Raw genomic sequence first — 21,375 nt, 5'->3', positions numbered from 1 at the left:
ATACAAGTTTAGGAAAGTATGTGGTCTAAAAAATCAGCGGAGATGTTTTTCTTTATGCCTCTGGCTTGTGCTGTTTGTCTCAATTTTGTGGCTAATATAGTAAACTTTTGTGCTAAAATTGTATTAGTTTATGACTTCTAAAGTTATTAATGCTGTGTTTGGTTAGGGGATTTAGGAAGGGATTTGGAAAGGGAAAGGGAAAAGGTGTGTGAAACTATGTGAAATGTAGGTATATTTTTTTCACATTTCACCTACCTTTTCCATTTCCCTTTCCAAATCCCTCATCAAATCCCTCAACCAAACACAACATAAGAACTTGTAGTGACCTTAAATCTCAATTGTGCAGAATCGACACACATTTGAGAAGCCAGTGAGAATCTACAATTAGGAAATGCCAACTGAATCTCTGCCAGTGCTGCCGAATCTGATAACCCTCTGATGGAATATGACGCTTTGTGAAGAAGACACCAGCAGCAAAAAAAAAAGAAATAGAAAAAGCGAGCAGCGAGATATTGTGAGGTTTAGTTATCATTTTATTAAATCTGTAATCTTTTAATACGGGGTGGTAGAGCATATGCAGCATATCCTCCATAGTTTGGACATGCCTCCCCCTGCTCTCTCGCACATGTGCTTGCGCAAGAACCAGCGTGAGGGTGAGGTGCTTAGGTTTTTTATTCCATTGTAATTTGGGGATATATAAGATTTTGGGTTGGGTGATGTATAGTGTATAGGTATGTTTTTGGACATTTCCTTTCTTTTCCCTTTTCTTTCTGTCTGATTCTCCATTTCTAGTTTTATTTTGTGTGCATTATAAGTGGGGGATCTGTGTAATGTTTGTTTTTTTGGTTACTATTTCTGGGTTTTTCCAGATTTGTGCAAAAGGAACTTGTATTTTCTTTGCTGTCCAATTGTTATCCAGCTGTTCTAATCCCTGAGAGCAAGGATCCTCTAGAGTGATTTTTTCTTAAAGTTTTCTAGAATGCTACATTGTGTGGTTGAGATTTACTGACAAGTCACATCAATTTTTCTGACGTGACTTGCCAGTAAATCTCAACCACACAATGTAGCACTCTAAGAAAACTTTAGAGAAATTTCACTTTAGAGGATCTTTGGTGAATCCGTGAAGTTAATTGTTGAAACAGCTGCCTTCAATTGATAGGTAAAAAAAGGAAATAAAAGGACAAGACAATCTAAAACCTGTTCACCTTGTTTGGTTTTGATTAATTTTCTAAAAATTAATTTTTTTTTCATATATTTTTTTTTTTGTTTTTGTTTTTAGTAAAGTTTTAAAATAATTGTAGTGATTTTATATTTTTTTTATTTTAACTTTTTAGATACACTTAATGTAGATGTACTTAAAAAAAATATTTGTAAAAAAATATTTTAAAAAATTAATAAATATACAATAATACATAAATGTATTAATTTTTGTATTTTTATTTTTATTTATTTTTATTGTGAATTTTTTACAGATTTTTTTTTACAAATATTATATTTTTTAAAATATTTTTATGTTAGGTGTATATAAAAATTAAAAAAATTGTTCACAATATTAAAAAAGTTCAATAAAAATATGGAAAATACAAAATTTAATTTTTTAGAAAGTGGGTTTAATTTTTTGAAACTATAAAGTAGATTCAATTTTTTGAAATCAAAAGACTCGTGGATGTGTTTTTTTGTTAAAAATATGGATTAATGACACTGGTCACCAATATACTGCACCTGAAATCCCACTTCAACCCCTCTATTTTTTATTTTATGTTTTTTGGACAGGCAATTTGCTAGCTTCTAATCAGTGTGAGTCTCCTGTAAGATTCTGTTAACTATCTAATTGTGTGTTTAATTGTTTATTTTAATTAGCATTTTTACATTAAAATTTGATTTAATACTTACAGCCAGCGTTGAATTTTTCTCAAATTTAAATTTCAATATGAGAGAATTTGATGTGCCTATTGACCCAACACGGATCCTGTTTTGATTATTCGAATTATTTATTTTGTAAAATTCTTAATATATATCGTGAATGAAAAAAATTAAATTAATTCAATAATTATTGTGTGTTTAATTATTTATTTACAATTAGTGACTTTTTTTTTTATGACAAATTTTTCTCATAGGACCTATTAGATAATAAGTCCATTTATTAGGACCTATACGTAAGTATCCCTTATTGAATAACTAAAAATCTGTGATTTGACTGAACTTAGCACTGATGGTAGAGTTAATTTCCTTGAGTGCATTCTTGGTTCTTAACATATATCATGGAAAAAATTAAATCAATTCGATAATTATAATATTTTTATTTTATGATATTTGTCTTTAAAAAAATAAACAATACGATAAAATTAAAAAGTTACGATTATCAAATCGACTTAATTTTTTTCACTAATTTATTTATCATCTTAATCTTTGAACTTTCTTTAATGATAAATTATTAGTCATAATATATTTTATTATTTATAAATTTTGTAATTTTTTTTTTTTTTTCAAGTTAAAAAATTAACACGCTCTTGCTTGCGATACCAATCTGATTTTTCTTGCTTCCAATATGAGACTAGGCGGGGGACTACAAACTTTTCATATTGTCATCCTTAAAAAAGAGGTCAATATAATTATTATGTTAAAAATATAAAATTAATTGTGATTTGTTTAAAATTCAAGAGAGGTGAATGTAATTACCTATAATTTGGTAGTAGCAACATCCCTTTCATGGGAGAGAGAGAGAGAGAGAGAGAGAGAGAGAGAGAGAGAGAGAGAGAGAGTGAGAAAGAGAAAGAGAGACAATTTCAGGTCCCAAATACTCCAACAGCGTGGAACATTCTGCGCCTCACCTCTTGCACTCTCACACACCACAACACTCATTCCTTCTGCACCTTATTCCACAAACAAACCTTGAGAGAGAGAGAGAAGAAGGATGAACATGGTTATGTCTGTATTGCTTCGATTTATATATCCACCACCACCTTCATTGTTCGTAACTGCCATGTCTGTGATCAGCCCTGCATCTTTGGCCAACGCCGGGATCTCGGAAATCAAAGGCAAACACATGCAGTATTCTAAGTTCTGGAACAACAACAACGACAACAACAACAACATTGGTAGTAATAATTCTAAAAAATCTCCTTCTTCTTCTTCGGCCAAGCGGGCCAAACTGTCCACCAAAACAGGTATGCTAATTGCGTACACGCCGGCGTTACTCGCCAGCGTCGCTTCCTTCGGCATTTTCCCCAACGAGGGTTTTAGGTTCTTGTTGGTCAATTCTGCTCTAACCATCCATTTCTTCAAGAGGCTTTTTGAGGTATTCAGAATTTTAATTTTAATTTTAATTTTTTTTCTAATAATGCCAGTGTATTGTGTGATTCAGATTTATTTTATATATAGACTAAAGTTACCTCAATTAAATTTTAACTAAGTTTTCCGTTTGTCAATTTGAAATTGGAAAAAAAAAAATTAATTAGTCTACTCAAATTATCACTTGTTTGAATTTAAACAATTATCCATTTTGTTTTGCAGGTTTTATTCATTCACAAATACAGCAGTGTGATGTACCTTGATGTTGCAATTCCAATCTCTCTCAGCTACTTCATCTCCACATCAACCATGATCTATGCCCAACACCTAACCCTAGGGTTCCCCGAGCCGCCACTTGATCTTAAGGATGCCGGAATTTCGATGTTTTTAATGGGTATATCTGGTAACTTGTACCACCATTACCTACTCTCTAAACTGAGGGAACAAGGTGACAAAGGGTACAAGATCCCCAAAGGTGGCTTGTTTGATCTAGTGATATGTCCACACTATCTTTTTGAAATATTAGGGTTTATAGGGATCTCTTGCATTTCTCAAACTCTCTATGCATTCTCATTCACCCTAGGCACCACTATCTACTTGATGGGGACGAGTTATGCCACTAGGAAATGGTACCTTACAAAGTTTCAAGACTTTCCCAAGAATATCAAGGCTCTTATTCCATTTGTCCTCTAGAAAAAAATGAAAATGTGGAAATATAAATTTAGGATAAAGTTAGTATTAAGTCATATATATAAAGATATGATACATTTTGCAGATTTGATATACGAAATGAGATTAAAAGCCAGAGTAGTTAGGCTTATGCCATAAGTTTGTTGATCAATAATTTTTTGTTTGTGAAAAACTTTATTGTTCATCTTTGTGCTCTTACTGACTTTTACATATAATTTAAATCATTGGTTTAAGTAGGAATTTAGAAATGAAAAGCAATTGGGAGAGAAATTGATAGGAAAAAAAAAACCTTATATTTCATTCATATTGTTCTCACATATTTCTTGTCCTTTCAAAATTATTATTCAAATTTATGATCCAAATGTAACCTTACGAATGAATTGCCAATAGATGGGTGTGAAAATGCACTGACCATAAAAGAGGATCAAATAAAAAAAAAAAGAAAAAAAAGAAAAGAAAGGACACTTTGATTAAACATTCTTGAGCAAATTATACTTGTAGTTTTTATAATTTCTCATGTGCTAAATTTAGTTTTTGTAGTTCTAATTAGGGCTATTTACATAGAGAAACTATTGAGAATATCACTGTGACCCTCTAAAGTTTAAAAGTGTACAAATTGACTCCTTCAACTATTGAGAAGTATTACTTTGTCTCCCTAAATTATAAAAACGTACAAATAGACCTCATAAACTATTGGTGTGTTTCATTTTAACCCCTTCTATTAATAGTTCAATTTGTACATTTTTATAATTTGCGGACATTTGTACACTTTTATAATTTATAATGCAAAGAGATATTTCTCAGTAGTTTAGGGAGTCCATTTGTATACTTTTAAAGTTTAGGGGGTCAAAGTGATACTTCTCATGGGTTTTTTGTGTAAATAACCTTCTAATTATATCAATTTTGTTCTTTAAATTTTTTATTTATTTATGTCAATTTAGTTTAATTGATATTTCCATTTGCACACCACTTTTTTATTTTTATATTTTTATCTTCACACTATTTTGTCCATTTAGTTATCAACTCCCAAATAAAAATTAATTATTCAAATATCAATCACAAAATAAAAATTAATTATTTAAATATCAACTACTAAACGGTTTTCATTCTGTAGTTTGATTCTCAGCCTCAAATTTTTGCTTCGTAATTGAGATCTAAACAAAAATTAGTGTGAATTGAGAAATTTTGTGGCAAATAGAAGTTTGTTTGTTTCAAGTTGGATGTTATTCTTTCAATCAATTTGGGAAGAGTGAATAACTTATTTTGTTCCTTGATATTTAATCCAATTTTTAAAAATATTATTAATTAAAAAAATTGACATAATATAAAAACTTTAAGAATAAAATTAACGCAATTAAATTATAATTACCATATCGACACGAGTACAAATATAAAGTCTAAGACTAATTATAAGGAATGTAATTTGTCCAAATTCCTTTCTTGCGACTCGTAACTATCTATTATCTTTGGGAGGTAAACAATGACTAGTTAAAAAAAACACAAAAACGAAAACGAGAATGAAAACAAAATCCTCCAAGGTGGTTTGGAAACTAATTAAAAAAGTAAAAACAAGTTAAAAAGTTAAAAAATTATACAAGTTAAAAATTCAATTTTCTTTTTATTTTGTACATATTTTTTTCGTAAAAAGTCAAAAAATCATTCCAAATATACTAATTTTTTTAGCTCCAATTTTAGTTAAAAAAATCCAAAAAATTACTAAAATAGTCTATTGCCAAAGTTCCGGTGGTATAAAATGGATAACAAGTTTGTTTTTAAAAATATATTTTTTTTCTAGCTGAGAAATATGATAAATTGGACCTTCTATGATTATTGGATGTAATTAATTTTTTATGTGGATAATATACATAAAAAGACTTACAAAATAAATAGTTTGAGATCATTGAATAGAGATCTATGACGAAGCCCACAAATGTGAAACAACACCATCCACTCTAAATTGGGCTAATAGGAACCTAACCATACACACTAGGCATTGTTTGGGATATTTGAGTTTGGCTAAGATAGTCAATAAATATATAAAAAAAAAATTAAAATAATTAATAAGACAAAATATTACATCTAATACAATAATTAATCAATTGTTCTCTCATGACCATCTATTTAATTACAAAAAAAAAAAAATTATAAATCATCTCAAATGCATAATTTTTTTCATCGTATAAAATAGTTAAAAAATAAAAAAAAAAATCACTAAAATAGTTATATTTTACATAGCCCTAATGGGAAAGTCATTTTGGCCAATTCAAAATTCAAATGAAAAGTACGGAAGTAAATGTGATTCATGAAGGAAAGAAAGGTTGCATTACTACCATGTTTGACCTTGACTTGGTTTCTTGTGTTTTCACTGTAAATGACCTGTGTGATGTCTCCAGGCAAAAAAATTCAAAATTAAAATTAAAATCTGTCCTATTTTTTAATAAAAATTTAGGGTCATCTAAGTTGCACAAAATAAAAAATATATATTTACTCTTTTTTTTTTTAAAGTTTATCAAAGAAGGACATTAGCCACAAAAAAAAAAAAAAAAAAGGTCTTCCTAAATGTAAGTTATAAAAAAGTTTTTTTTTAAAAAAATAAAAATGTTACCAAACAATATGACCTACTTTAACCATTACAAAACTCAAAAATTAAAATTTGCTATAGCTTAAAAATAAAAATAAACTTTTTTTTACTAAGAGTGTTTTTAGAACTTCAAGGTTTGAAATTACAAACTTTTTAAAAAATCTACTGTCTAAGCCATTAAACCCTAAATATTTAAAACTTAAAATTTTCATAATAGATATCCTCAAATCGATTACAAACTTACCAATAAAATTCAAAAAGAAATGTCTTATACTATTATTTATTCTTTTTAAACTCTAGGAAAATTTACTCATAAATTCCGTATATATTTTTAATATAATAATTTTCAAATTTTATTTAATTGTGATCATTTAAATAATACTTTTAATTTCTAAATAGAATGAACATATTTCGAACTGACTTGGTTTCTTGGTTTCATGAAGAAGTTGTATAGTGGCTAAGGTTTTAAAGTGGGAAAGATAATAGGTTGTAAAGAAAGAAAGGGAAAATTGAATTTTTTTTTTTATTATGAAATAATTATTATTTTTCAGGAATGATGGTATAATCATAGCAATATTTTTGTTTTTAGGAAAGAATGGTAAAATTTTAACAAAATTATAATTAATATGATGCTTTAGCCAATAATATTTTCTTGGGTGAAGCACTAATAAATCCTAAAATGTGATCTTGTGAACGGTTTAATCCTCTATTTTTTCTTATAAATCCGAAGGTCTCCTTAAAGTGGAAAGTACATAAAAAGTTAGTCACTTTACATGTTTGGGCTTAATTTTTTAGGGATAAAAGTGATTTTCTCAAAATGTAAAATTACACATTTGGGCAATTTGAATTATAGAAGTTTTGGATTTTCCCTCATTTTAGAACAAATCTCACATCACGAACAAAAACCTAACACTCTAATGTAACACTCCAATAACGTAACACTTCAATGTAACACACTAAAAAACTCATTGGTGTACTTTTCTCAAATGTAACAACGTAACACTCAAAAATAATTCTTTGGTGTACTTTTCCCAAACGTAACGCTCCAATGTAAATATATATATATATATAATTCTTAGTGTATTTTTTCCAAACATAATACTTCAATTAGTGTAATCCCAAACATAACATTCCAATGTAACACACAAAAATACTAAAAAAACTCCTTAGTATACTTTTTTTTAAACGTAACATTCACAGTTTGAAATTATACATTTGTTCAAAACTTACTAAGGAATATTTGTACTCCTTTTGGAATGGTTTGAAGAATTTCACATTCTTTTTTTTTTTTTTTAGTGTTACATTGGAGTGTTATATGTAAGAAAAGTACACTAAGAAGTTTTCTTTTGTGTTACATTGGAGCGTTACGTTTGGAAAAAATACACAATTTTTTTTTTTTTTTTTGTTACACTAAAGTGTTACACTAAGGAATTTTTTTGGAATGTTATATTGAAGTGTTAAGTTTAGAAAAAGTACACTAATGAATTTATTTGTGTTATATTAGAATGTTACATTAAGGAGTTTTTGTGTGTTACACTAAGGATTGGTGTAAATCTGAGCCTGAGTCTTCCACTCATCTCTTGATGCATTGCTACTTTGCATGGAGGGTTTGGGCTGATATGATGGATTGGTGGGAGTTGAAGGGGGCTATTCCATGTTCATTAGAAGGTATACTTCACTGGTGGGATGGGGTGTATTTGAACAGGAAAGAAAAATGGATATGGAAGGTCATTCCCTTAGCTGTTATATGGTCTCTGTGGAAGCTTAGGAATGAGTGCATCTTCAAATCTGCTTCGCCTCAGTTAGTGGACCTGTGTGAGTTGATCAAAATCAGAGTTGCACTGTGGCTCAAACATAGATTCAAGGACTGTCATTTCTCTGTTCAAGATTTTTTAACCAACCTGAGGCAAATAAGATTGAGTCTGGGGAGCAGATCTGTTTTGGGCAGCTGATTCTGGGTTGGAGTTGACTTGAGGCTACTGTTATGTGATGGAGTTGATCCTGCCTTCGTGCAATGGAGATGAACTTGTTGTTCTGTGCTGATTAAAACTCGGGGCTGTTCTGTTCTGTACTGATGAACCAGTGTTGGAGGACCATTTAAACAGAATTGCATTTTGCTTGGAGTTTCAACAGTTGGTGTCTCTGTGTCTCTGGGCTGCTTGGTTGATATCTTACCGACCTTATTTGCCCTGTTTGGTTCTTTTGTGATCTTTGCTCCTTTGTTTTTATTGTTGATTGCCAATGTCTTTTTTCTTGATAATTTTCAATAAAATTCCTTTTGGCTGTTTTAAAAAAAAAAAAACACTAAGGATTTTTTTTAGTGTTATATTAGAGTGTTACATTTAGAAAAGGTACACGCAGAAGTTTTTTTTGTATGTTACATTAGAGTGTAACATTAAGGAGTTTTTGTGTGTGTTACATTAGAGTGTTATATTAAGGAGTTTTTGTGTGTTATATTAAAGTGTTATGTTTAGAAAAATACATTAAGGAGTTTTTTGATGTGTTACATTAGAGTGTTACAATAAGAAATTTTTGTGTGTGTTATTTTAGAGTGTTACATTAAGGAGTTTTTTTGGAGTGTTATGTTTGGAAAAACTATAGTAAGGAGTTTTTTTTATGTGTTACATTAGTGTTACATTTGGATGTTAATTAATGTTAATGTTACAATAGAGACGAACACCACACCAATAACACCACAAACGGGGTAATATCATCCACCTACAAATCACTCCACTAAATCTCCACAAAAAAAAAAAAAAAATAAAAAAAAATAGAAACATAAAAACCTACCTTACCCACACACACATACAAGGGCAAATAAGTAAACTTTCAAATCTCAAATCAAAGAAATACAACATATCCAAAATAAAAATGACTAATTGGTTTGAAAGAAAACTTCTAAGACTAAATGGAATAACTTTTCTCCAAATGGGATTTATGAGTAATTTTTTCTATTTTCTTTTTATATTTTAAAAATAAAAAAATTAAGAATTTTATGATCAAGTGTTGGAGCTTTATTTTCCTATTATGAAATAATTATTAATTACAAGAATGACGGCATAATCATAGCAATATTTTTGTTTTATGAAAGAATGGTAAAAATTTTAAAAAATTATAAATAATATGATGTGTTAGCCAATAAGATTTATTTCAATGTTTTTAAAATAACAAAAATTAAAAATTTTATGATGAAGTCTTTGGGAACTTTCCTATCATTCATCATTGAACTATCACGAACTTTCCTACCATTCATCATTGAACTATCACTTTATGTGGTGTTTGGGAACTTGGTTCCTAGATTTTTTTCTCATTTTTTTCACTAAAAGATAAAGGTTTTACAAAATAAAAATAAAAAAACAAATTCAAACAAGATATCACATCCAACCCTATAATCATTTCATTTTTTCTCTCACAAACATCACATCCAATCACAAAAAAATCCAACTATCTTTCCAAACACTAAAAATTTTTTATCCAATAATATCCTACAACTAAAAAAACCTACATAAAAACCCACTTCCCAAACACCCACTTAATATTCTTTTAATATTTTAAAAATAAAAAAATTAAGAATTTTATGATGAAGTGTTGGTGCTTTATTTTTCAATTATGAAATAATTATTACAGTAATGCTAGGGAGCTCGAAAGCCCCTCCGAATCCCCCGAATTCGAAAAAGGAAGAAGAAGAAGAAGAAGAAGAAGAAGGACTGGACTGGAGAGGCCACCATCAACCGGGCTGGGCAGGGGGCGGAGGCAGAGGCAGAGGCAGAGGCGGAGGCGGGGCGGAGACGATCGCCGACGAGATGTGAGCTGCGACGATCGCCGACGAGCTGCGAGCTGCGACGATCACCGAGGTGCGACGATCGGACTGACGATTGGCCGACGATCGGCCTCTCTTCTCTCCCTCTCCCTCTCTCTTTCTCTCCCTCTCCTTCTGTCTCAGACCTGCGTGATGAAGAAGAAGAAAGAAAAAAAAAAAAAAAAGAATGCCCAAAACGACGTCGTTTTGGGCATTCGGGGGATTAGGGGGGGCAAAATTCGGAGAAAAAATCATTATTCTAATTATTATTTGTAAGAATGATGGCATAATCATAGCAATATTTTTTTTTTAGGAAAGAATGGTAAAATTTAAAAAATATAATGAATATGATGTGTTACCCAATAAGATTTATTTCAATATTTTTAAAATAAAAAAATAATTTATGATGAAGTCTTGGGAATTTTCCTACCATCATTATTGAAATATCACTTTAATATAGATATAGATAGATAGATAGATATTTAATATTGGATCGACTTAAAATATTTCTGTTTTCAGCTGACCCTATCTTGGATTTGATAAAAAGTAAAAATAAAAAATAAAAATTGATCAATAAATTAATAAATATAGTTAAAAACAATCAATTTATATCATAGTTTCTCAAGTTTTAATACATATTTTCATAATTCAAATAAAAAATACATATTTCCATGGTAAAAAACAATCAAGTTAACATTACAAAGTCTGACAAAAGAAAAAATGAAATTGATTAATAAGTCCCATATTTTACACTTGTAATCGATATAGCTTCATATTTTTTTTTTATAATCCATTTAATCTTTTTGGAATTGTAATGACTCATTTGCCCACCACGTTAGAGTGTCACATTTGGAAAAAGTACACTAAAGAGTTTTTAATTTTTTTAGAGTGTCACATCATACCCGCCACATTGGAGTGTCACATGTCACATTTGAAAAAAATATACTAAAAGGGTTTTTTTTTTTTTTGAGTGTCACATGTCACATTTGGAAAAAAAAATACACTAAAAAGTTTTTTTTTTTAAGAGTGTCACATCATACTCGCCACGTTGTCACACTTGGGAAAAGTACACTTAAGAGTTTTTCTTTTTTTAGAGTGTCATATTATAGCTGTCACGTTGTCACATTTAGAAAAAGTACACATGTCACATTATTACATTTGAAAAAAGTACACTACGGAATTTTTAATTTTTTTTTAGTGTCACATCATACCTGTCATGTTGTCACATTTGGACAAAGTACACTAAGGAATTTTTAAGTTTTTTGGAGTAAAAGTCTTGAAGTGTTAAATCATACCTGTCACGTTGTCACATTTGAAAAAAATACACTACGGAATTTTTAGTTTTTTTAAAATGTCACATCGTTGGAGTGTCACATTAATACCTGCCACATTGAAATATTACATCATACTTGTCACATTAATAAAAGGGTATAGTTGTCTACCAAAACACTACTAAAATAAAAAAAAAAATAGGACTACACGGAAAGAAATTTTTCACTAATAGGACTTAATAGACCAATAGAAAAAACGGAATTTGGGGATGCTGTTGCGCGGGGTGCGCAGTAGCACCTGTTGTACGGCGAAATAGACTCATTTTGGGGCTCATTTTGATAATCCGAACCGTTAGCATACCTGCAAAAAATCAAGTTAATCGGATATCGTTTACCTATTCATCCACTCACATTTGTATTCATTTTAATACTTTAAATCACAATTATTATTTATTTTTGTAGATAGAAATGTGAATGGATGAATCGGTAAACGATATCCGATTAACTTGATTTTTTACAAGCATGTTCTACTTGATATATTCTAAAATGTGAACGGTTCAGATTATCAAAATGAACCCTGAAATGGGCCCATTTCGCTGCACAACAGATGCTGCTGCGCACCCCGCGCAACAGCATCCCCAATCACGAAAAAACGTAAGACTAATTGGAATATTTGGTTGCAATCTCCTATTTTTAGAAGTTTATGTAACATTAAAAAATAAAATTCTATTATATCAAAACATTTTGAAGGTTGTTAATTTTTATTTTAAAAAAAATTGAAAATACTAAAATATTAATATGATTATAGGGTTTGAAAATATGTAGGAGTTAATTTAGGAACATAAATTTAAAAATTAGAGAGTGTCTATATATGGTATAAATTTTTATGGGGTTAATTTTGAAAATACAAATTTAGGTGATATTAAATATTAAAATAAATTTAATTAAAAAAGTTAATTTAAGAACATATATTTAAAAAACTAGAGAGTATCTATACATGGTATAAATTTTTCATGTAGTTAATTTAGGAACATATAAATTTAGCTGATATTAATAATATTAAAATAAACTTAATCAACGAATCATTTTACGACATGTCTTTTTTGTCTTTTTACAATAATTCAAAAATTTTGAAAAATTATGTTGAGAAGTTGGAGCTTCCATAGCCTTTTCATTAAAAATTCCATTTTCCTTAAAAGGAACCTAACCATCCACTCTAAGACATTTGGGATGTTTGATTTTGGCTAAAACAGTTAATAAAGATGAAAAAATAAAAAATAAAAAATAAAATTAAAATAGTTAATAAGATAAAATATTACATCTTACATAGTAATTAATTACTTTTTCTTTTATAATCATCTATTCAACTATAAAAAAAAATTACAAATCATCTCAATAACACAATTTTTTTTATCACATAAATAATTAAAAAAATTAAAAAAAAAAACCCACTAAAACAGCTAAATTTGTAAACAAGCAAATCTAAATTAAAGACAACCTACCTAGCCCTAATGGGAAGGTCATTTTGGCCAATTTAAATTTAAATGTAAAGTACGGCAGAAACATAGGTTGCATTGCAGCCATATTTGACCTTGACTTGGGTTCTCGTGTTTTCGCTGTAGATGACTTGCGTGATATCTAGTACGATGTAATTACCTGTGATACACGGTTGTTTTTCAAATGGGTGTGTACAGTGTGTCCTTTTTCAAAAAGTAGCCGTGTCTTATTCATTGACTCCCAAGTCTTCTTCATTGACTTGGAGTCTTCTTTATTGACTCCCAAGTCTCCCTATTTTTAAAAAAATTAAATTAAAAAAAAAATAAAAAAAATATGACAATCTAAGTATAAGAAGTGGGATGGCAAACAGAACTCAGAAAAACGAAAAACAACAAACAAAAATCTTTTATCCTTCAAATTTTGGCCATCCATCCATTATGGTCACAAAATATATTATTATTATGCTACCAAAATCAATTCAACTTCTCCATGTGTTCGTGGTTGTGTTATTGTTAAACTACATACCTGTTCTTGGACTTTCCTCGGGAGGAGTTGAAGCTGCTAATAAAATCAGGTGCATAGAGAGGGAGAAACAAGCTCTCCTCAAGTTTAAAGAAGCTGCCATAGATCATTATGGTATTCTCTCTTCTTGGGGGAATGAAGAAGATAAGAAAGACTGTTGCAAATGGAGTGGAGTCCATTGCAACAACCACAGTGGTCATGTAACCATGCTCGATCTTCATGTACCAGAGAATCTTTCCTATTCCTATGGTCTGAGAGGTGAGATGAGTCCTTCATTGCTTGAATTGCAGCATTTGAAGTACTTAGATCTTAGCGGAAATTCGTTTGAAGGGCGCATCCCAGAGTCAATTGCTTCCTTGAGCAGATTACAAGTCCTCAACCTCAATTTCAATCACTTTGGTGGTCCGATTCCTCATCAGCTTGGGAACCTTTCCAACTTAAGGTATCTTGATCTCTCTTTTAATGATCTAGAAGGTCCGATTCCTGATGCTTTTGGGAACATGATATCCCTTGTACATCTCAATCTCTCTGTTAATCACCTAGAAGGTGGCATTCCAAAGTCGTTCGTCAATCTAAGTCGTTAGACAGATAAAGTTTTGTGCAAACTGGTATCTTATACTTCTTTGTTTCTTTTTAGGTTTAAAGCCTATTACTGGTTTGATGCTAATTGAGATGCTTTTCATTCTGCAGACACACAACACCAGTTCAATGCACGAGAAAGTGATTGGGGTTTCACTTCTTTCATGCCTCTTAGTGAACTGTATGACCCCAGTAGAGGTTATCTGGTGAATGATACTATTGTAGTAGAAGCTGATGTTGCTGTCCGTAGGGTAACTGATTACTGGTCACATGACTCGAAAAAGGAGACTGGCTATGTAGGTCTTAAAAATCAAGGAGCTACTTGTTACATGAACTCTCTCCTCCAGACATTGTACCATATTCCTTATTTCAGAAAGGTTTGCCTTTTCATTCAACTTGTCTGATTGATTTTATTTTATGAGGAAATGCCTTATTTGGGTCACTTTATTCAGGCTGTGTATCATATGCCAACAACTGAGAATGATATGCCGTCAGGGAGCATCCCTTTGGCTTTGCAGAGTTTATTCTATAAGCTCCAGTACAGTGACACTAGTGTAGCAACAAAAGAGTTGACGAAGTCTTTCGGATGGGATACATATGATTCTTTCATGCAGCATGACGTGCAAGAACTTAACAGAGTGCTTTGTGAAAAGCTTGAAGATAAAATGAAGGTATAGTGATTTAATAGCATCATGGACTTCATAGTCTGTATTTAGTGCTAGGAGGTTGATTATTATACTTGACTCTGGTTTTACTGGCTCAGGGAACTGTTGTGGAGGGTACAATACAGCAGTTATTTGAAGGTCACCATATGAACTATATAGAATGCATCAATGTGGACTACAAATCAACAAGAAAGGAATCATTTTATGGTACTTGTTTTAACTTACAGTTATACCACTGTGTTATTTGAGATATATATCTGTAAGCTTTACTGACTTATATGTATTTTGAGTGTAGATCTTCAGCTTGATGTCAAGGGCTGTCGTGATGTTTATGCTTCTTTCGACAAATATGTGGAGGTGGAACGTCTCGAGGGTGATAACAAATACCATGCTGAACAATATGGGTTACAGGTTGGATGCTTTGAAACCCTGTGATTTGAATTTCACTCTAAATAATTTCCAAGATAGCTTTACCTGGATCAACCATTTTGTATGCCGGTCTGAACAAAGCCGAAGTGCTTTATTAAGTTGATATTAAATTTTCATTGCAATTGAGTTGTCCATTTTGTCATTATCATTGACAAGCATTTTGTTCTTTTTTGGATCCAATTGCCGGACGCAATGCTATGGTTCTGTCTCATAAAGAAATGCTGTAATTCTTGACCTTTCCAGGATGCAAGGAAGGGTGTCCTGTTCATTGATTTCCCCCCTGTCCTTCAACTTCAGTTAAAACGGTTTGAATATGATTTTATGCGGGATACCATGGTAAAGGTTAGTATTAAAAAATCTGTATTTTGCTTTGTGACTTGTTTTTTTATTTATGATTGTGTATGGTATGCATTGTCTGTTCAATCCGATCACTGTTAGTGTTGTACAATTATGCAGCATATCAGCTAAATTCAATAATAAAATAAAAATGGTATGCTTCATTTTACAATTTGTGTAGCTCTGTTCTACTAGATATGTATGCCTGTTGCCATGGACAACTTTCTATTTTTTAACAAAACTAGAATTAAGCTACATTTTGTAAATGTAACAATTTCATTCTTTTTTTTTTTTTTGGATTCATATAAGATATTACAATGAAGCCCAATGATTAACAATTATAATGATAATGATCAAATACAACATATAATCAATACAAAGAAACTCCCAAAGTGGGAGAGAAAGCCCCAATTAATACACGGGGAATAAGATCCATATGCAAGTGGGGAGATTTGAACCACTGACCTCCTAGTGAGGTGTAGGAGTTCTGGCCAATTTCATTCTCATCAGCAAAAAGGACAAAAAGAAAAAAATGATGGCCTTGTTTGGTTTCACTCTCAAAACACAATTTTTGAAAAAAAATTTCAAAATTTTGTTTGGTTAGAAATTTTTTGAATTTTTTTTCCAAAATCACTTTCTCTCTCTTGTACATCAATCAATCACCTTTTTTCTCTCCTCTCTCATCCTCAATCACTTTTTCTCTCACACACATCTACTCAACTACAACAAAATATCAAATCATCCCAAACTTCCATACTCTTAAACTATTTTCAAAATATACAACCAAACAAACCAAAAAAATTTCTAAACTCTCTCCCAATTTTTTTTTTTAAAAATTTATCTCCCAAAACCAAACCAAACACACTCGATATTCTTTATGGTGCACAATCCTTATTCCCTTAACACACCCAAGAGACACTGCATGCATGGAAGGTTTAAAAATTCCATTGGAGACGTTCTGTCTTTAAAGGTCTGCATTGCCTCATGGTTAAGTCATTTTAAATGTGATGTTTGCTACAAGGTGCTCTAGATTAACAATCTTTCTACCCTACTGGTCTTATTTTGCCCTAGCTTATGCATTATGTTTGTTGAGCAGGCTGGAATGCAGATTTGCATCATCAATTGCTGCACAAGCAGATGCAATGTCCTCTTCCTTATCAATTTGAAATTTTTTCCTTTTTTCTCGGGAGCTGTACTGATATTTTGAATGTTTTGGTATCACACAATTTGTTTTTCCCATTTGGTCTTTTCCTTCACTGTTTGTGGATGGTGAGAAATAAGAGCGTGATTAATAGAGAAGCTAAAACTGGTGGTTTTTATTTATCAAAAAGGAAAAAGAAAAAGAAAAAATAAGCTAAAACTGATGCTTTACAGTGTTTTTTGTTCTTCAAGCTTGGAAAACTTTTGAAGTTGTGTGTCTAATTATTGCCAATGTGGAAATTTTGATGGTATTTGATGCAAGATTCTATTCTTGACTTTGAATCAGGCACCCAGGCCTAAGTGTAAGTCATGCCTCGAGTGCATCTAGGAGCTTGTTTTCATAAGAAATATAGAGGGTGAATTCTTTTGACATTGAGGGATGTGTTCATTTTTGTGTTACATTATTTGTTTATGATCATGTAGTGATACCTTGTTTTCTTTTATTGGATAGTTTGAAACTGGGATTTTTTTGTCGCTAGTTCGAAGATTTTGACACTCTTGGATTATTTGTGATTGTAGCAAAGGTTAGAGGGCATAGATGAGTCGTTGGCTTGATCATGGTTAGCTTCTGGAAAGTTCCCCAGATCATTTCCACTTCTAGGGAGGGTCAGTTGCGACATTTACAAATCTATGTTTGATGTTTGGTTCTGAACTCCCTTAGGAATTAGTGTTATGTTACATTATTTTATTGTATTTGAATGAAATATTTATATTATAATATAATAACTATATAAAATTATAAATTTTGTGTAAAGAAAAGAAAATATGTATAGTGCAGTGAGTTGTTTTTTCTTTTTGAATTTTGTGGAGCCAAAGGATTTATACTAGATATTAAATTCACAAACTATATACGCCCGTGTCTTTATATTATACTGAGCAATACCTTTGCAATATATATAAATACGTGTCAAAAGAGATATACAAAGATATATGGAGACAGAAAGTAATATATGTGACATGAATAAGGGCTCTATAACAAACAAGAGCTGCAGGACAATGTGGAGAAAATGAAGAGGTGTTGCTGTGGAGCGGACTGGCGGTGCTGTGGTGGCATGGAAAGGTGGCTGCAAGATTTCAAAGACAAAAAAATTGCCCATTTTAATCAGCTGAACTTAGGACTTCGGTTTTTTAGAAGGGGGAGAATTCTTGTGTTGTGAGTACATGTTCTTGAACTACAATATAATCTTAGTGCCCATAGATTGGCTGAGAAAAAAATAAATAAATTAATACACGTACTATATGCATATATTTAAGCTGAGTTGTTTGAGACTATTTCCCAATCAAACCCTGCCCAAATTCAAACTGTGGTGCGGATTTACAGCCAAGCTTAGCTTGAGGTTGATAGATAGTGGTCCAAGCACAACTGAAATTTGAGTTTAGCTTGGGTCATTGCCATTTGAACCCACCCAAGTTCAAATGCTATTTACATCTGATGCCCAATCTCTCTCTCTCTCTCTCTCTCTCTCTCATTGAACCAAAGGAATAGCAGGAAGCCATGTACAATTCATGACTCTGAAAAATGCTTTTCTAATAAAATTTCACATTGTGTATATTATATTGTAGGACCAAACGTAGCTGTTCAGCCTTTTGCCTATGACAATACCTGGAGTCTCACAGAAAAATTGATTTGAATAGATTGTTCATTCAACCAATTGAGAAAATCGTGTCCTTGCTGTAATAAATTGAGTTGGGGTTATAAACTTATTGTTGAAGCCTCCATGAAAAAACTTAGAAAATATGAGGAAGAAGAACTCCGAAAATATGAGGAAGAAGGAATATATTTCTGTTATATTCAAAACTTCTTATTTTACAAGACCAAATGACACTCCTTATATAGGAGATATTACAAACATCATTATAACCCATTATATGCCACTTACATATTATATATTACCACTATTTACCACTATGATATTATATACATGCCACTATCTACCACCAACACCACTATCATATTCTATACATGCCACTATCTACCACCAACACCACTATCATATTATATACATGCCACTATCTTATTATATGCATTAACACAAATTTCCAGCACTCCCCCTCAAGCTGGTTTGAAGATATCTTCCATAGCCAGCTTGCTAGTCAGCTTATCAAATTGCTTCTTGTGTAGTCCCTTCGTTAGCACATCAGCTAATTGTTCACCTGTTGGAAGGTAGGTCATACAGATTATGCCAGCATTGATTTTCTCCTTGATGAAATGTTTATCCACTTCTATATGTTTTGTGCGATCATGTAGAACTGGATTATGAGCTATAGATATAGCTGCTTTGTTGTCACAATAGACCTTCATAGGTGTCGGGTGAGAAAGCTTTAATTCTTCAAGAATTCTTTTAATCCACATTACTTCACAGATTCCATGGGCAACAGCTCTGAACTCTGTTTCTGCACTACTTCTAGCTACCACATTCTGTTTTTTACTCCGCCATGTAACTAGGTTCCCACCTACAAAGGAGCAGTATCCGGATGTTGATCTCCTGTCTGTAACACTTCCTGCCCAGTCTGCATCTGTGTATACTTCAACTTGAAGATGTCCATGTTTCTTGAACAGTAAGCCTCTCCCTGGAGTTCCTTTCAAATATCTTAAGATCTTATAAACGGCCTCAAAATGCTCTGTCCCTGGTGAGTACATGAACTGACTTACCATGCTGACTGCAAAGGCAATATCAGGCCGCGTATGAGACAAGTAAATCAATTTCCCGACAAGTCGCTGATATTGTTCCCTCTCTTTGACTTCTTCAGCCTTAGCAGCTTGTAACTTCAAGTTAGGCTCGATCGGAGTCTCCACCATCTTACAACCAAGCATACCTGTTTCTCCAAGGAGATCAAGAACATATTTTCTCTGATTAACGAATATACCTTCCTTGGATCTTGCAAATTTCATTCCGAGGAAATACTTGAGGGCTCCCAGATCCTTAATGTGAAATTCTTTTGCGAGTTTGTCTTTGAGGGCTGCTAACTCTGCTTCATCATTACCAGTTAAAATGATGTCATCAACATAAACAATCAAAATTGCAATTTTACTGTTTTTTGAATGTTTATAAAATATTGTGTGATCTGCTTGACTCTGCGAGAAGCCACAACTGATAACTGCCTTCCCAAAGCGTTCAAACCACGCTCTTGGTGATTGTTTGAGTCCGTATAATGACTTGTTCAATCTGCATACTCTGTCGCTTCCAAGTCTCTGCTCAAATCCCGGCGGTAGGCTCATGAACACTTCCTCTTCAAGATCACCATTGAGAAATGCATTTTTAATGTCAAGTTGATGTAGAGGCCAATCTGAATTTACTGCAAGAGATAACAGTACTCTGATGGAATTTATTTTAGCAACAGGAGCAAACGTCTCCTGATAGTCGATCCCATAAGTTTGAGTGAAGCCTTTAGCCACCAGTCTCGCCTTGTATCTCTCAACGCTTCCATCTGCGTTACATTTTATCGTAAACACCCATTTACACCCAACTGTTTTCTTGTCTTTGGGTAGATCAACTATCTCCCAAGTACCACTTCTCCTTAAAGCATTCATCTCCTCCATGATTGCTAATTTCCAATTCGGATCATCCAATGCTTCCTGTATATTCCTTGGAACAAACAAGTGTGAAATCCTAGATGTGAAAGCTCTATGGTTTTTAGACAGTCTTTGATAGGAGAGGTAATTTGCAATAGGATGTTTAATGCAATTTCGGACACCTTTCCTAATTGCTATAGGAACATCAAGGTCGGAAATAGAAGGAATAGGATTACCTAAAATTTCGATGCCAGAACTCGGGTGGACATTCGGGTCATTACGATGGACATTCGGGTCATTATTCCTCAGATGAAATCGCTTCCTAGTATAAACCTGAAGCTCAGGATTTAGATCATTTTGTAGTACTTCTCTCCCTAAACAAGAATCTTCTTGACTAGGCAACCATAGAACTTGGTTCTCCTAAGTGATCATTATCAGACAGATGTGGTTTTTGTGTAGGACAAATGACATTGAGGAGCGGGATAGAAATATCCCAAAAACGGTCTTCTACTCCACTTGTCTCCCCCTGAAGAGAAGTGTTGGGGAAATAGGATTTTGTTTCCACAAATGACACATCCATACTCACATGAAATTTCTTGGTTTGAGGATCGAAACACTTATACCCCTTTTTGTTTGAGGAATAACCCAAAAAAACACATTTTATAGCACGGGGGTCAAGTTTTGAACGAAATTGACTGGGAACATGAACATAGGCAGTACATCCAAAAACTTTGGTGGGTAAATCAGAAAACAACCTCGTGTCAGGAAAAAAATTTTTTAGACAATCGAAAGGTGTTTTGTATGTTAACACCTTTGTAGGCATCCTGTTTATCAAATAAGAGGCTGTTAAAATTGCTTCGCCCCATAAATATTTAGGAACATGCATGTAAAACATTATAGCACGTGCTACTTCAAGTAGATGTTTATTTTTTCGTTCTGCAATGCCATTTTGTTGAGGGGTATCCCGACATGTAGATTGATGAAAAATCCTTTTTTTTTTC

General features: G+C 32.1%; 3 protein-coding genes across 44 annotated transcripts in view; all 3 read left to right on the top strand.

The window, feature by feature from the left end:
* The window catches only part of LOC145788830 (ubiquitin C-terminal hydrolase 12-like), a 40,176-nt gene extending 39,268 nt beyond the window's left edge, over window positions 1–908 (top strand). For 19 of the 21 annotated variants that reach the window (XR_014357997.1, XM_082911602.1, XM_082911600.1 and 16 more), the window contains one exon: window positions 347–908. Coding sequence is in view for 18 of the 21 variants with exons in the window: in XM_082911602.1 (XP_082767728.1) it covers window positions 347–388 (42 nt within the window). In the remaining 3 variants the exon portion in view is untranslated. The remainder of the gene's footprint in view (window positions 1–346) is intronic. The other 2 variants (XR_014357996.1, XR_014357995.1) reach the window with 2 other exon arrangements.
* Window positions 909–2,805: 1,897 nt separating this feature from the next.
* Window positions 2,806–4,154, top strand: LOC114311013 (uncharacterized). Its single transcript, XM_082911657.1, has 2 exons — window positions 2,806–3,298; window positions 3,514–4,154. The coding sequence occupies exons 1-2, from the start codon at window positions 2,915–2,917 to the stop codon at window positions 3,982–3,984; spliced, it is 855 nt and encodes a 284-aa protein (XP_082767783.1). The 5' UTR covers window positions 2,806–2,914; the 3' UTR covers window positions 3,985–4,154.
* Window positions 4,155–13,507: 9,353 nt separating this feature from the next.
* The window catches only part of LOC145814628 (ubiquitin C-terminal hydrolase 12), a 37,552-nt gene continuing 29,684 nt past the window's right edge, over window positions 13,508–21,375 (top strand). For 17 of the 22 annotated variants that reach the window (XR_014357989.1, XR_014357992.1, XR_014357991.1 and 14 more), the window contains exons 1-6: window positions 13,509–14,093; window positions 14,342–14,607; window positions 14,683–14,901; window positions 14,994–15,102; window positions 15,191–15,306; window positions 15,568–15,666. Coding sequence is in view for 16 of the 22 variants with exons in the window: in XM_082911574.1 (XP_082767700.1) it covers window positions 14,395–14,607; window positions 14,683–14,901; window positions 14,994–15,102; window positions 15,191–15,306; window positions 15,568–15,666 (756 nt within the window). In the remaining 6 variants the exon portion in view is untranslated. The other 5 variants (XM_082911576.1, XM_082911573.1, XM_082911569.1 and 2 more) reach the window with 2 other exon arrangements.

The sequence above is a fragment of the Camellia sinensis genome, unplaced genomic scaffold, assembly GCF_055761805.1.
Source record: "Camellia sinensis isolate YWXY unplaced genomic scaffold, ASM5576180v1 Unanchor12, whole genome shotgun sequence".
NCBI classification, from domain to species: Eukaryota; Viridiplantae; Streptophyta; class Magnoliopsida; order Ericales; family Theaceae; genus Camellia; species Camellia sinensis.
The sequence above is the reverse complement of the archived record's forward strand: the minus strand, read 5'-3'. Positions and strand labels throughout refer to the sequence as shown.

Coding starts and splice junctions, on each gene's coding strand:
- LOC114311013 (XM_082911657.1), top strand. CDS start 2,915: ATGAACATGGTTATGTCTGTATTGCTTCGATTTATATATCCACCACCA. Junction 3,299..3,513: donor TCTTCAAGAGGCTTTTTGAG/GTATTCAGAATT, acceptor TTTGTTTTGCAG/GTTTTATTCATTCACAAATA.